We start from the raw sequence: 16,451 nt of genomic DNA, 5'->3' as shown, positions 1-16,451 counted from the left end.
ATGGAATGTGTTATTCCCATAGAGTATTTGCTTTATTTCTGAATCTTATTTCAGCATCTTTGCTTGATCTCACTTTAAATTTGACCGATGATTCCAAATGGGCCCTCATGCTACCTAAAAATCTTGTATTTCTTTAATAAATTCTACCATATCCCCAACTGCTTTTCATAATTGGTCCTATCTTCTCAAACCTACACTCTTCCACTCTTTGCCCCTTCTTGTTCCCACTTAAAAGTATTGCCTCCCGAGACTGGAGAGATAGTATAAGGTAGAGTACTTGCCTTGCATACAGCAGTCTTGGGTTCAATACCTGGCACCACTTATGGTCCCCCAATTCAGTGATCCCTGAGTGAAGAGCCAGGAGTAAACTATATCCAACCTCACTGAGGAAATGTGAGCTAATGGATGGAGCAGCCTTTATTCTCCATTACTGTCCGCCCTCTCCAGTCCTGGTTCCCTGCCCCCTCCCCACAGGTTGGCTTCCCCTTTTACATTCAGCTTCTCCTGTGTGAACTGTGCCAGCCCTTATCTACAGAATAGTTGTCCTCCTGCTCTTTCCCTCTCCTGAATTGTTATTTTCTCCTAGTCGGCACTTAAACTTGCTATGACATCTCTCAGCTGTAAATACGCCAGTAGAGAAAACAACGCTTCATTCTTTAGTGATTCTTCTACTGTCCTGTTCTCTTCCATCCTCTGGTCTTAACACATTTTCTCTAAGGTTTTCTGGTGTGCTCTGTCTTTACTGTGACTCCTTTACTCTTACACTTTTGGGACCTGCTTTTGCAGGATGGCCAGTTGCTGGCTCTAGTTGTCTGCTTGCCTCTCCTTTTGTATTTGGTACGACTTATGCCCCCATGTCACTCTCCAGGACAGACTTTTTTAAATGTGTCTTTTGGGTGCTGTGTCCATCTGGTTATTCTCCCTCTTGCCTGTTCTATTTTTATTCCCTTTAAAACTTGGTGTTCTAGGTTTGAGTTCCCAAATCTCTTATTTATTTATTTTTACATACCCCATTCATGTTGAAGCAGATGTCAGTTTCCTTTTATTTAAGGTTGAATAAGACTCCACTGTATGTACTTATCACATTTTGTTTATTCACTCATATATTTGTGTTGTTTCTACCTTTTGACTCCTGTGAATAATTCTGCTGTGAACACTGGCATACAAATATTTGAGATACTGGTTTCAGTTTTGGAAGACTTATTTATACCCACAAATGGAATTGTTAGATCATATGGTGCCGTCTCTCTTTTTGGAATGTGGAAAACCAAAGAAGCTTTATAACTTGTTTGTGTATGTGTGCGCATGTGTGTTTGTGTTTGTGTGTGCGTGCATGCGCGTCTATGTATATGTTAACTCTGTGAACTAAACTAACCCTATGAAAGTAATCAATAATTTATATAAAATGGATTCTTAGCAGTCTAGTAAAGGATTGGAGATAGAGTTAAGAGGTTAAGAGGTTTATAAGACTTAATAAGAATTAATGAGCAAAAGATAATTTCTTTACTTACATTTAATATTTATAGATTGATTTTATTCATATCATATAAAAGAAAGTACCAAAACTTGACATTCTCTAGAAATGTGAATTTCTTTCTTCTTTTCTGTATTTTTTATGCTTTCTAAAGTGTTCAAGTATTATTTTTACAAAATAAAAAAAATACTTATTAAGTCATTCTCAAAACTAAGCATTTCATATATGTATATAGCAACACATGTTTATGTGTTGATAGATGTTATGTGATATTTCATGTATAAGGTGTAAATTTCACAGTATGTACATGTATCCATTTGTTGTTCACATAGATGAAACAATGTAATATGTCAGTTATCCTTCAAAAAACCCTTTAGTATTATGATGATAAGAAAGAACTGTGGAGTAGGAAAAATGAAGCTTTCTAGGTAGTCCTATGTGAAACCTAAGTTCTAAATTAATTCTTCATTCTTAGAATTAAAGTAGGGAGGATCAGGGGTGTAGCTCAATGGTAGTATGAGAACATGACTCACATGTATGATGCTGGGTTTGATCCCAAACACTAAACACACACACACACACACACACACACACACACACAGACCATGAAATTTTGGGGCTATTGTGCTAAGATTATATAGCATGGTTAGCTAGTATATAGTACATTGGGTATATGCAAATATTTTTAAAAGTTTGAAGAGGCTGGAGAGTTAACTCAGTGGGCTAGAGCACATGGTTTGCATGCAGAAGACTGTGTTTAATTCATGGCACCACACGGTACCCTAGCACTGCCAGGAGTAGTCCCCAAGCTCTAACCTGGGAGTAGACCCTGAACACTACAAGATGTAACCCCAAAACAAACAAATACGGAGTAAAAATTTAAATTTCCCATCCTTAATATTGTGAAAATCTATTGTCCTCTGCCCCATCCCCTTTCTAGCCGTACTAAGAGCTTAAGGATAGATCATGTGACCAAATCAGTCCTCTTTAATTTTACAGTTAGAATTTAGATTTTTCTTTGCAGAAGCACTTTCTAGAAAGGTTTGGTGACAGAAAAAATAAAAAGTAAGTTATATAACTGAAACCCAAGCATAAAAATTTGTAAGTCTACAACTGTACCTCATGGTGTTTCACTAATAAAAATTTAAAAAGAAAAAGTAAGTTATAACAAATGCACATTTTTATAGTTACTTATGCAAAACTTTCTCACTGAGTCCAACCAGACCATCCCAAACTTTTATCATTTGCTCAGTCATTCAGTTGTCCATACATTCTCTTCAGGAATTTATAACTGCTAAGATATTCCTTCATAATTAAATTATGCTTTATAAATTAAACTCTGCTTTGTAAAGAAACAGGATTTTAACCTTTAAAGCAAAAATATAAGCTCTCAGTTTGAACACACACACTTTATAAAGATTCTTGGGTTTTTCTGTATCACAATATTTATATATAATTTTAAAAGTATACAAAAATAGACTTTTCATAACTGAAATAATTTCTTTCTAGATAATTATATGACATTATCTCGATTGATTGATTTTCTAAGAAGATGTGGAAAACTTGATGATGTTCCAAGATATTTTTTAATGGCTGAGAAATATAACTCTAGAACAAAATTGGAAGCAGGATTTCAATATTGTAAAGGATTATATCTTTGGTAAGTCTTTTGACAAATAAATCCTACTTAAATCCTTCTTCCTCATTGTGGCTAAAGTTAAGCCTTTTCTTCACATTAAAAAAATGTGATAACAGTGATTCAGTAAAAAATGTTTTTTTAAATGTGAGTTTTTCTTTATATTGTGTTATTTCCATTTTAAAAATGCTAATAGTTATGTATACCAAATAAATTAAAAGGTACTTAACATTTTTAGGCAGTGATTGGACATCAGTGATTTTTTTTAACTATATAACTAGGTATATTGGAGAACCAAATGATGCCCTTCGACATTTCAATAAAGCACGGAAAGATAGTGAGTGGGGCCAAAATGCCCTTTATAATATGATAGAAATATGTCTAAATCCAGATAATGAAACTATTGGAGGTGAAGTTTTTGAAAATCTGGATGGAGACTTGGGGTAAGTAGTGTTTGACAAATTCTTTTTCTTTCTTCCTTTTTTTTTAACATCTTATTTGAGGTATTAAGTAGAGATACTTTACAAAAGTGAACTGTATTCTAAAATAGTACTAATGAAAGGTTGAAAGAGTAAGCCATAGCTAAAATGACTCTTTTCTAAAGCAGGAATGAATCTTAGAATTATGAATGAATCTTAGAATCTTCCCTAATTCAGGGGGCTGAAGATAGTACAGCAAGTAGGGTGCTTGCCTTGCACATGGCTGACTGTGTTCAATCCCCAGCATCCCATATGATTTGCTGAGCACTGCTAGGAGTAATTCCTGAGGCAGTAGCCAGGAGTAACCCCTGAGCATTGCCCAGTATGGCCCAAAAACCTTTAAAAAAAAAAGGATTCCTAAATCAGACTAAACAATTTATGAAGACTCACTCATACTTTGTAGAAACTAACGTAAAATGCAGAACATTATTATTTTGTCGAAAGCTATCTACACAGCCGTAGAATTGCCTTTTTTTTTTTGCTTTTGAGGTCACACCTGGTGATGCATAGGGGTTACTCCTGGTTCAGGCACTCAGGAATTACTCCTGGCAGTGCTTGGGGACTATATGGGATGCTGAGAATTGAACCCGGGTCAACTGCATGCAACAAATACCCTACCTGCTGTGCTATCAACCCAGCCCCTAGAATTGCCATTATACTGGTAGATATGTGCCAAATCCTGTACTCTTTCTTGCATATGCATTTTTCTACTTTTTCCCTATAATTTCATTGTTAAATAAACTCAGAGCTAGCTTGTTTAATATGATTGAATTAGTGAACTTTGGGGGTTTAGTTCTACATGGTTCCAGGTTCCCGTTAGCTTCTACATGGTTCGAGGTTCCCATTAGCCTCTTTGCTGACAAATAGTTATAAACCTGTGCTTTTTTGCATACCCTCTCCTTGGAACTAGGCAATGCATGCTGGGTTACATCTGAGGATGCAAATGTCTGTAGTGTAAGCTGTAGCTTCTCTGATGCTTGTAATTTACTGAGGAGGCAGACAGCATTGGAAATCATTTAATCTCCAACTAAAAAGAAATGTTAAATGGACATTAAGTGCTATGGAAACTTACAAAATCATACCTATGTAAAACAATCAATGCACAATATCTATATGAGTATGAGAAAATTAGAACAAGGTTACTGACAGTGACAGATTATTATAGCCACTGAAAAATTTAGAGCAGGAGAAAGAAATGCATGTTTATTCTACATTTGTTTTAGGAAGAACTTTATGATGATATACTTTAATATAATTACAGCCTGTCCCCCTAGAAATCTCATAGTTGAAAATACAAAACTAGGATTCAAAAGGGAAGTCAGAACTGGAGATACGGATTTAGGAGAAAGATACTCAGTGGATAACTGGTCGTCCATGAATACTTTCTTTGGTAATCAAGTAGAATATTGAAATAAAAGTCTGGTAACTAATATATGGCTGTCTGAATTACAAGGGGTTGGAAGAAAGGACAGTCATTGTGGTAAGAGATGAAATCAAACTGTGTAAGAGTATACAAGGAGAGGAACCTTGATGGCAGCTAACAATGTGCAATATTCTAGAGAACATAAAAAGATAAGATTTGAGGATAGAAAAAGAACTTTAATGACTAGGATTTATATATTTATATAAAAGATATATATGTGTGTGTGTATATATATGTAACAGAATATAAGAAAATCGGCTGGGAGTGTACTGTGGTAAGATGCTTTCCATGCACACAGCCGACTTGAGTTTGACTCCTGGCACCCCATATAGTCCCACAATCACTGAGCACAGAACCAGAAATAAGCCCTGTGCACATCCAGGTGTGGCCCAAATAACAAAAGCAAACAAAAAAGAATGTAAGAAAATTGCTGTTACATGTTTATATTGTTATTGCCCTTATTTCTTTTCCTTTTCTCTATAGATAACACCACTTGAAAACCATTTGGTTCTGCTTATCCTGCTGTTTTGTTTTATATTAACTGGCATGAATGTGCTTAACACATACAAACATTGCCATTTTTTCTTCACCCTACGTTCTATGGTTTAATGAAGCTGTATTAATTTTGTATACAACTATGCATAGTAAAATATACTATGTTTCATTCTGTATTATGAAAGAATGAATAGAATGAATAATTCTTCAAAAGAATTATTTTTAAGTTTGACAAAGTAATTAGTGAACCCTAAAACACATTCTAATTCCATGAATATTACTTTATGATAATAGAGATTCCTTTTTAATTATATACAGTAATTCATCTGAGAAGCAAGAGTCTGTGCAATTAGCAGTGAGAACAGCAGAAAAGCTCCTTAAAGAACTAAAACCTCAGACTGTTCAGGGTCATGTACAGCTTCGCATAATGGGAAACTATTGCCTAATGGCTACCAAACAGAAATCTAATGTTGAACAGGCTTTAAACACCTTCACTGAAATAGCAACATCAGAGGTCAGTAAATTCTCTTTTTCAACTTCATATATTATCGTTCCTTCGTAGAATACAAGAATGTATATGTCGTTAAGATGTACTTAGTTATTTGCTGTTATTTAAAATGACGTAATTTGACATGATTCTAAATAACTATCTCTTTCTAAAAATGACTTTCTATATTGATGTTACTGGTATGTTTAGATCTGTTCGAATGGTAAAGTCTAGAAAGGTGTTTCTTCAAAATTATCTAAATTATCAGAGTAACAGCTTTGTTTCTTGGAGCATTTCTGTGTTATCACCTATGCTAGCTTAAAAAATGAAATAAACCTTAAATTAATGTTGGAAATTTACTATTCAATCATGCAAGTAATAATGTTCTTTAGTAACACTGAAACATAGTAGTGATATTGTATAGTATAAAATATATAGTATACCTTGCACTGATCATGGTGGTGGTAATAGTGATAAATAATAATAGTAATAAATTAGAAGTTTTCTCCATTCAAATTCAGCTTCTTATTTTTTTAATGTAGGAGTACTCCTATTTATTCAGTCATTGGTTAAGCTGATTGAACTGGGCATGGACTCCACATTACTATTTTTAAAAAGTTTTTAATTGGATACCTGTGAGATAGACCATTGCAAAGCTGTTCATAATTGGGTTTCAGTCATACAATGATCCTGCACCCATCCTTCCACCAGTATACATTTACAATCACCAATGTCCTCCGTTTCCCCACCACCATCCCCCAGTCCTCCACCCTCTACCCCAAGCCTCCCTCTGTGGGAGGCACTTTCCTTTTTGCTCTCTCTCTCCTCTTCCTTTTATGCATTATGGTTTGCAATACTGGTGTTAAGAGGTCATGTGTTTGTTCAGGACATTGGGTATTTTTATCAGGACAATATGGCTGGAGTAGCTTTTAATTGGGTGGCAGCTTTGGGATGTGGATATTACTGCCAGGGCTTTCTGAAGTACAGGGAGGTGGGAGGAGGTACCCATCCTAACCCTGAGATAGCTTGGAGATTTCAGTCACAAAAACCACATACCAAAATTTTCAGCAGATAGTGAGGTCCATCCTGAGACAGTGGAGTCAGACTAGGGGTATGACAGCAATTTTGGATTGTGGAAGTAAGTGGCTGCTGGGGGCTCAGCTTGGGGAGGCACAGGCCAGCCCACCCCCCTCTGACTTACCCCAGTCTGTTCAGCCATGTGTGTGTCTGAGATTAACTGCAGCTTTTGATCTCTTTCGAGATTTATTTATGGGTCTCTAAAGCAAGGCCAGTAGTAGACCTTGCAGAGTGTCATTGGAGTTGGTTTGTGGAGGTGACTTCCAGTGCTTCCATGTGTATTGGGAAGTAGGGCAAGGTAACCCATCCCGATTCCAAGAAAGCCTGGAGATTTCAGTCATAAAACCCACATATCAGAATTTTCAACATATTATATCTTGATGAGGTTCATCCTGAACTGGTGGAGTCAGGCTGGGGATATGGCCTTGATTTTGGATTGTGGAATCAAGTGGCTGCTGGGGGCTCTACTTGGGCAGTCCACCAGGCCAATTTACCCCCCTTCGATTGACCCCAGTCTGTTCAGCCTTGTACAGGTCTGAGATTCACTTTTGATCTCTTTTGAGATTTATCTGTGGGTTTCTGAAATAAGGCCAATAAATGAGCTTGTATAGCTGAGCTCGAGGTAATTTGTTGTCATGGCTCCCACATCCCTAACTTTTGGCTGTTTAATTTCTTGGTAAACTTGGTCCCCAATTGTTGGGGTCTAACCAAAGGCACAGTGGCAATTTTGGGGTGTCAGAAATCCACCCGCCCCACACACACAGAGCAACTTCCCCCTTCCCCCCCCCCCCACCACCACCCACAGGCTTTAGGAAAGCTACATCTCTCGTTGCTCTCTGGGTTCAAAGATACAGAGTAGAGCTTTCTGCTGACATTGAAGTAAAGTTCTCAGGGTGTGCTCTGCTGAATTGTTTGTATAGCAGCAAGTGAATACTAGCTGACTAGAAAGAGACCAGAAGTATGACTATCATATAAACAAAGAAAACTTACAGGTGGGGCTGAAGCGATAGCACAGAGGGTAGGGTGTTTGCCTTGCACGCGGTTGACCCGGGTTCAATTCCCAGCATCCCCATATTGTCCCCTGAGCACTGCCAGGAATAATTCCTGCATGCAGAGCCAGAAATAACACCTGTGCATTGACGGGTGTGACCCAAAAAGCCAAAAAAAGAAAAAAAAGAAAAAAGAAAACTTACAGGAGCATGCTGAAGCACCAGTTTTTTGTTGCAAGTTGTGATTGCTACTGAATGTTGTAAATTAGCATTCTGTCATATAACAAGAAAGAGTTTCAACTGTGAGGTCTGAGAGAATGCAAAATCAGTGAGTGACATCACAGCTATTTTCTTGAAAGGCTATGCCAGTTTATTGTTGGTGAGATTGTAGTATTTTTAAAATCTTCATTACATATATAATTCATAATATAAGTTTCTCCTAACCTGTTTACTCATAATACTACCTAAAGACAGATATATGAACTGACATTTCATAAACAACAAATTTTATCTTACATTTTTTAATTTTAACACATGAGCTAAAGATAATGAACATTTGTTAAACATCTAGTGAGAACTAAGTTCAGTGGGTGTGGCAGATATATAGTGTCTTTCTTCAAGTTTTCATAATCTAGAGAAAATGAGACAAGCATACTAACTATCATGCAAAGTATCATTTAGTATGTTCTAAAGTTTCAGATAAAAATGCTGTAAGTAATAAAAGGAGAGTTTGGAAAACTCTTGTGTAAAATATGATTTAAGAGCCAAGCTAAGTTGCATTTCCACTGGCAGAAATGAGGGGAGTATATTCTAGCTAAAGGGGGAGATAAGCAAATATTGGGCAGCGGAGGGAATATTCACCAGAGATGGACTGACTAAAAAGTGATTTGTGACAGACACGAGAGAAAATAGTGACAATTATGTTAAACACAAGAACAGTATGCCCCGTTGCTTTTATTCCATCACCTTGAACCATGAAAGTATGTTGTTTGTAATATATTTATGTGGTCATAAATTGTTCCAACTTAGGAGACTGAGAGTGAAAGAGAGAGAATTCCTAAACGCTTCAGGATGTCTGCACCAGTCAAGGCAATGGCGGTCTAATGCAATGGTTAGAATTTGGGGTTGTAGTTTTACAGACTACTCTTCAGTGTACTGTGATCAAGCTAGGAAAAATAAACTCATTCTAATTAAGCCTAAGGCTTGTGATTTTAAAATCAGAGAACTTATTTTTAAATATAGAGTGGGATGCTTTTTAGTATGTGATTACATGCTGATATTTTTACAGACTGTTTCTTGGGTTCTCCTAGGATCCAGCAGACACGTACATAGCAGGCCTCTGTTTTCATTCCACTCTACCCCACCATGGGTTAGGGTGGGTCTAATAATTGATCATATCCTACCAATGTCTTCAAAATCTACTGTCCAAAATCTACTAATTGTGTTTGGCATTGAAAACTGTTTCACCATATCTTAATTGAAGGAGCAAATTCCATATTGTAAGTTGATAAATAGACATAGAACTTGAGCCAAAGAAATTTTATATTCTTTTTTTTTTTTAAATTTATTTATTGAATCACTGTGGGAAAGGTTACAAAGCTTTCAGGTTTATGTCTCAGTCATGCAAATATCAAACACATTTCCCTTTACCAATACTTATTTTTTCCCATGAAGAACCCCAATAAAACCCCACCCCCCACCCCTCCCCATCCCTGTGAGGCAGATGAATTCTAGTTAACACTCTATCCGCTTTGATTAGATTGTTTCAATAAAAGATTCACCACTATTATTTAGAGTTTACCCCCCCCCCCCAAATCAGACATGCTGAAAAAGCATTGTGAAGTGATTTGCTTTCTCCAGCTGGGTTCAAGAATTAAATGTTGGTTTTGGATTTCTGCTATTTTACTTATTGACCCTGGAAGTATTTCTACTGAAAGTCAGATAGTTAAGAAATTGGTTTCTGTGTTCTGGAGTCGTGGCCGTGCTGGAGAGCCGCTCGTGGGGGGCAACTGGTGGCCTCGGTAGGGCATGAAGGGCGGAGCGAAACGCCCCCCTTCCCATGAGGTTTTAGTCGCCCCCACACTCCCGGCTCATACCTGCTGTCCACAAGGCTCCCATGTGGCCGCCATCTTTCTTTCCAGAGAGGAGAGGGCGAATGGGGCAACACCCTTTCCCCTCCGGCAGACTTGATGGGCTGGATCAATGCATAGTCCATTCACTTTTCTGCTCCAAGCTGCTGGGTTCTGCATTAAGTCCTTGTGCTTCTGGGGCCATGGCCGTGCTGGAGAGCCGCTCGTGGGGGGCAACTGGTGACCTCGGTAGGGCGTGAAGGACGGACCGGAACGCCCCCCGACCCATGAGGTTTTAGTCGCCCTCACTCCCCCGGCTCATACCTGCTGTCCACAAGGCTCCCATGTGGCCGCCATCTTTCTTTCCAGAGAGGAGAGGGCGAATGGGGCAACACCCTTTCCCCTCCGGCAGACTTGATGGCCTGGATCAATGCATAGTCCGTTCACTTTTCTGCTCCAAGCTGCTGGGTTCTGCATTAAGTCCTTGTGCTTCTGGGGCCGTGGCTGTGCTGGAGAGCCGCTCGTGGGGGGTGACTGGTGACCTCGGTAGGGCGTGAAGGACGGACCGGAACGCCCCCCTTCCCATGAGGTTTTTGTCGCCCCCACACCCCCGGCTCATACCTGCTGTCCACAAGGCTCCCATGTGGCCGCCATCTTTCTTTCCAGAGGGAGGAGGGCGGAAGGGAGCAACACCCTTTCCCCTCTGGGCAGAAATGATTGCCTGGATTAACGCATAGTCCTTTCACTTTTCTGCTCCAAGCTGCTGGGTTCTGCATTAAGCCCTTGTGCTTCTGGGGCTGTGGCCGTGCTGGAGAGCCGCTCGTGGGGGGCAACTGGTGACCTCGGTAGGGCGTGAAGGACGGACCGGAACGCCCCCCTTCCCATGAGGTTTTAGTCGCCCCCACACCCCCGGCTCATACCTGCTGTCCACAAGGCTCCCATGTGGCCGCCATCTTTCTTTCCAGAGAGGAGAGGGCGAATGGGGCAACACCCTTTCCCCTCCGGCAGACTTGATGGCCTGGGTCAATGGATAGTCCGTTCACTTTTCTGCTCCAAGCTGCTGGGTTCTGCATTAAGTCCTTGTGCTTCTGGGGCCGTGGCTGTGCTGGAGAGCCGCTCGTGGGGGGTGACTGGTGACCTCGGTAGGGCGTGAAGGACGGACCGGAACGCCCCCCTTCCCATGAGGTTTTTGTCGCCCCCACACCCCCGGCTCATACCTGCTGTCCACAAGGCTCCCATGTGGCCGCCATCTTTCTTTCCAGAGGGAGGAGGGCGGAAGGGAGCAACACCCTTTCCCCTCTGGGCAGAAATGATTGCCTGGATTAACGCATAGTCCTTTCACTTTTCTGCTCCAAGCTGCTGGGTTCTGCATTAAGCCCTTGTGCTTCTGGGGCTGTGGCCGTGCTGGAGAGCCGCTCGTGGGGGGCAACTGGTGACCTCGGTAGGGCGTGAAGGACGGACCGGAACGCCCCCCTTCCCATGAGGTTTTTGTCGCCCCCACACCCCCGGCTCATACCTGCTGTCCACAAGGCTCCCATGTGGCCGCCATCTTTCTTTCCAGAGGGAGGAGGGCGGAAGGGAGCAACACCCTTTCCCCTCTGGGCAGAAATGATTGCCTGGATTAACGCATAGTCCTTTCACTTTTCTGCTCCAAGCTGCTGGGTTCTGCATTAAGCCCTTGTGCTTCTGGGGCTGTGGCCGTGCTGGAGAGCCGCTCGTGGGGGGCAACTGGTGACCTCGGTAGGGCGTGAAGGACGGACCAGAACGCCCCCCTTCCCATGAGGTTTTAGTCGCCCCCACACCCCCGGCTCATACCTGCTGTCCACACGGCTCCCATGCGGCCGCCATCCTTCTTTCCAGAGAAGAGAGGGCGAATGGGGCAACACCCTTTCCCCTCCGGCAGACTTGATGGCCTGGATTAACGCATAGTCCTTTCACTTTTCTGCTCTAAGCTGCTGGGTTCTGCATTAAGTCCTTGTGTTTCTGGGGCTGTGGCCGTGCTCCAAACTTAACTCTGACTTTCAGGGAGAAAGATTGGGTGGTTTACTTCTCATTGATCACTTTGTATATAGAGAGATGTCGCGCGGCCGCGCGGTTTTGAGAAAAAGTCCTCGTTCCCGCATACTCGAGCTGTGTTTGTAGAGGCTTCTGGTCACCGGGGTTCCATCTGGGGAAGGCGAGATGCGGCGCCTACTCCATCTGGAACTTGCGGGTGAACTTGGCTCTTTTTGGAACCTGTTTTTTGTTTTTTTTTTTTTTCCTCCGGGATCCCGCACGCTCCATGTGTTCTTTCTCTTATGCTTACGGCTTCAAAGATGGCCGAAATTTTATATTCTTAACTGCTGTTTTTAACCAATTTTTTTCGGAATTTTCCTTCCAACCCCAGGTTATTTCTGAATCTTGACCATGATCAATGTTGGGCTTTTAAACATATTTTCATTCTACTCTCCTTCTGTAATATTCCTTCTTAGGTACCCAGACTTGATATCTTAGAGTACATCTTTACTGTCATCATACAGTAAATAATTTCTGAACTAGTTTTATAGTTTGTATTTTGAACAGAAGTCTTCTTTATGAAACATCACATTTTGGGCCAGAAATATTGTTCAAAGGGCAGGACAGGGGTTCAATCTGCAGCCCACATAGTTTTCCAAACACCTGGAGCAATCTCCAGGCACTGTTGAGTATGGCCAAACTCCCTCACTATATATGTACGGAAGTACTTTTCTTGTGTGGGTACATCCCTTTTTTTTCTTTTAGGGTCACACTGGCAATGCACAGGTGCATTAACACTATGCATGTTACTCCTGGCCCTGCACTCAGGAATTACTCCTGGTGGTGCTCAGGGGACCATATGGGATGCTGGGAATCAAACCCAAGTCAGCCATGTGCAATGCAAATGCCCTGTCTGCTGTGCTATCGCTCCAGCCCCATGTGAAAATCCCTTGTTGAAAGGAACAAGTACCGCAGTGTTTCAGAGACATCCATTTATTGCTGATTTGGAACCTGCTTGCTTTGTTTGCTTTGGTTTGGTTTGGTTGGTTTTGGTGCTGCAGCCATTGATTGCTCATGACTTACTTCTGGCGCTGTACTCAGTGATCACAGGTGATCTCAGGACAATATTTTGTGCCAGGGATCTAGGCTGGGTTGGCTGCATGCAAAATTAGCTTGTACTGTCTCTCCAAACCTGAAACCTATTTTGTACCAAATAAACTTCATCTTATCTCTATCTATAATGAGACTTTTAGGTAGAAAAAAAAATTAAGCAGCATGGGGCCAGAGAGATAGTACAGTGCATAGGGTGCTTGCCTTCTTAGCACTGTGCATGCCCCCCCAAGCACCACCAGGAGTAATCCTCAATGAAGAGCTAGGATCATCAGCCAGGGATAGTTGAAAACCAGCAACAATAACAACTAGTTATTTTAGCAGCCTGACTCAGCAGCCTGCCCAGACTTCCTCCGAGAGAGACAGAAATCAAACCTGGGTCAGCTGTGTGCAAAACAAATGCACTATCCATTGTGCTATCACTCCAGCCCACAATATAGTATACTGTCTGTTTTCATTTACATAACTAAGTTTTCAACTCTGACATCTAATATGTATTACACTAAATTTTATTTTGTACTTGGATTTTATTGTGGTAATTATCATGTCTTCCCTATCATTAATGTATTTTAGAGTTTTCATAGGTAAAGCCTACAAAATGTAAAATTTTGTGTGAGTGAAAAGAATAAAAGTTAAATGAGAAGATGTGAGTAGGCCTATAAAAGCACAAAATGTTTTATTCTAAAGAAATACTAGTTTTGTATCATAAAATACTATAGTACTCTTAAATGTCAGCATGAATAAGTCAAAAATTACAATAAAAATCTCTGGATTAAAAAAATACTGATCAGACATGTTCCAATAATATAAATGGGATATTAATTCATTATTGAAAATGTATAAAATACTTCAGCAAACTAGGAGTAAACATACCTTTCTTAATCTAGTAGAGAGCAACCAGTGTCATAGTCAGTGTCACATGTTGGGAAGCTTGTGTTGTTCTATCAATAAACTCCTAACACTTCTTGTGAAACTGCTTTTAAGGCATTGAATTCCCTAAGCTGTTGCCTATCCATGAATCTCTGTATCTTTCCTTCAAATTTTAAAACTCTGCTCTGTCCTATTCCTGCTGAAGCACATCTTGGGCAGCCCCTCGATTGTAGACCTGCCTCACTGATCCCTATGAATCAGATGAACGGCTGCTTCCTTTGCTTCCTTCCATCCTTTTGCTTCTTTCCTTTTTAGCCTTTTTCCCTTCTCTCCTTTTTTTTTCTTTGCTATTTTGTGGTGCGAGGGATCAAACCCAAGGCCTCACACAGGTGAGGTATGCACTGTACTACTATATTAAGCCCTGGCCTAAATGCTTTTTTTAATCTTAGTAGTCATTTTTTTTTATGTAGGAGTACTGCTATTTATTCAGCCACTGATTAGCTGATTAAATTTTGCATGAACTCAACCTTACTTTTCTTTTTCATTTTTTATAATTTTATTTATTGAATCACTGTGAGAGCAGTTACAAAGCTTTCGGGTCTAAGTCTCCGTCATACAATGAAACACCCGTACCTTCACCAGTGCCCATTCTCCACCACCAAAAACTCCAGTATACCCCCATCCTACACCCTCCCCCTACCTGTGGGACAGATGATTTCCACATTACTCTCTCTCTCTACTTTGATCACATTCAATATTTTGACACCAGATCCACCATTATTACTTGAGATTTTACCCCAACACTCAGATCTGCTGAAAAGGCAACAGTAGATAATTTGTGTTCTGTTGCTGGTTATGAATAAGATATGATGTCGCGTGGCTGCAGTAGGGCCATGTGATTTTGAAATTACAAAATTTTAACACTTAACTCTGGAAGGATTTCTGCCAAAAGCCACTGGGTTTTGAGATTTGCTCCTGAGTCTCTGGGATCATGGCCATCGAGCAGCTTGATCAGGAGCCAGAGAGGCCATTCGTGGGTGATGACTTGGGGTCTCGTTGGGGTGGGGAGGACAGGCCCGCCTCCACCCCCATCCCGTGAGGACCAACAAGTTTTGTCACTGCGGGCCCAGACCTGACTTCAATGGCCTCTAGAGGATGACAGTCACCGAGCTGCCAAGGGGGAGCAGGCGGAGGGACAACACTCTTTCCCACCTGGGGTAGCCCAGCGACAGTAACCTACTGCGGGGTCCGGACACATTTCTGCCAAAAGCCGCTGGGTTTCAGGATTTGTTTCTGAGTCTCTGGGATCATGGCCGTTAAGTAGCTTGATCAGGAGCCAGAGAGACCGTTCGTGGGTGATGACTTGGGGTCTCGTTGGGGTGGGGAGGACAGGCCCGGCTCCACCCCCATCCTGTGAGGCACTGCGTGTCTCGTCACTGGGGGCCCAAACCTAACCGTCTAGTGGCTCTGAAGGATGGCGGCCACTGGGCCACCGGGGGAAACAGTCCAAGGCACGAAACCTATTCCCACCTGGGTTGGCCCTGCACCGGTAACCTATGGCAGGGACCAGATGCATTTCTGCCAAAAGCCACTGGGTTTCGAGATTTGTTTCTGAGTCTCTGGGATCATGGCCATTAAGCAGTTCAATCGGGAACCAGAGAGGCCATGCCTCCAATTATATAGCTGAGCTGGAGGTGGTTTGTGGGTGTGTTTCCCACATACCTAACTTTTTTTTTTATTAGGGAAACACCATGAGGTACAGTTGTAGATTTACAAATTTTTTGTGCTTGGGTTTCGATTCTACAATGATCAAATACCCATCCCTCCACCAGTGCCCATTTTCCACCACCATAGATAATATCCCTCCCACCCCCATCCCCGCCATCCCACCATGCCTCTGTGGCAGGGCAATCCCTTTTGTTCTCTCTCTCCTTTTGGGTGTTGTGGTCTGCAAAACAGGCATTGAGTGGCAAACATGTTCAGTCCATAGTCTACTTTCAACATGCATCTGCCCTCCTGGGAGAATCCTCCAAACACCCTTTATTTGGTGCTCCCTTCTCTATCTGAGCTGCCCTTTCCCCTAGAATGCCCAGCTGGCCTCTAAGCTATGGAGTAATCCTGCTGGTGCTGATCTTAGCTATTCTTGGGCCACATACCTAACTTTTGGCCGTTTACTTTCTTGGTAAACTTTGCCCCAAGTTTTTGGGGTCTGGCGAAAGGCACAGCAATTTTGGGGTATCTGGAAGTCTGAAGGCGCCATCAGGCTGCTGATGCACTAGGCTCACAGGTACAGATTGACCTGCTGGCGGCACTATACCCCCTAGTAGTCATTTTTTGAGTCTTTTCT

At 41.5% G+C, this 16,451-nt stretch overlaps 1 protein-coding gene across 1 annotated transcript in view; it reads left to right on the top strand.

Moving 5' to 3' along the window:
• The window catches only part of TTC21B (tetratricopeptide repeat domain 21B), an 80,600-nt gene that overhangs the window by 46,010 nt on the left and 18,139 nt on the right, over positions 1-16,451 (top strand). Inside the window, exons 23-25 of the mRNA XM_056110168.1 lie at positions 2,984-3,134; positions 3,392-3,553; positions 5,826-6,021. Of these exons, the coding sequence (XP_055966143.1) occupies positions 2,984-3,134; positions 3,392-3,553; positions 5,826-6,021 (509 nt within the window). The remainder of the gene's footprint in view (positions 1-2,983; positions 3,135-3,391; positions 3,554-5,825; positions 6,022-16,451) is intronic.

The sequence above is a fragment of the Sorex fumeus genome, unplaced genomic scaffold (assembly GCF_029834395.1).
Source record: "Sorex fumeus unplaced genomic scaffold, SorFum_2.1 ptg000009l, whole genome shotgun sequence".
In the NCBI taxonomy this organism is placed as follows: domain Eukaryota; kingdom Metazoa; phylum Chordata; class Mammalia; order Eulipotyphla; family Soricidae; genus Sorex; species Sorex fumeus.
The sequence above is the reverse complement of the archived record's forward strand: the minus strand, read 5'-3'. Positions and strand labels throughout refer to the sequence as shown.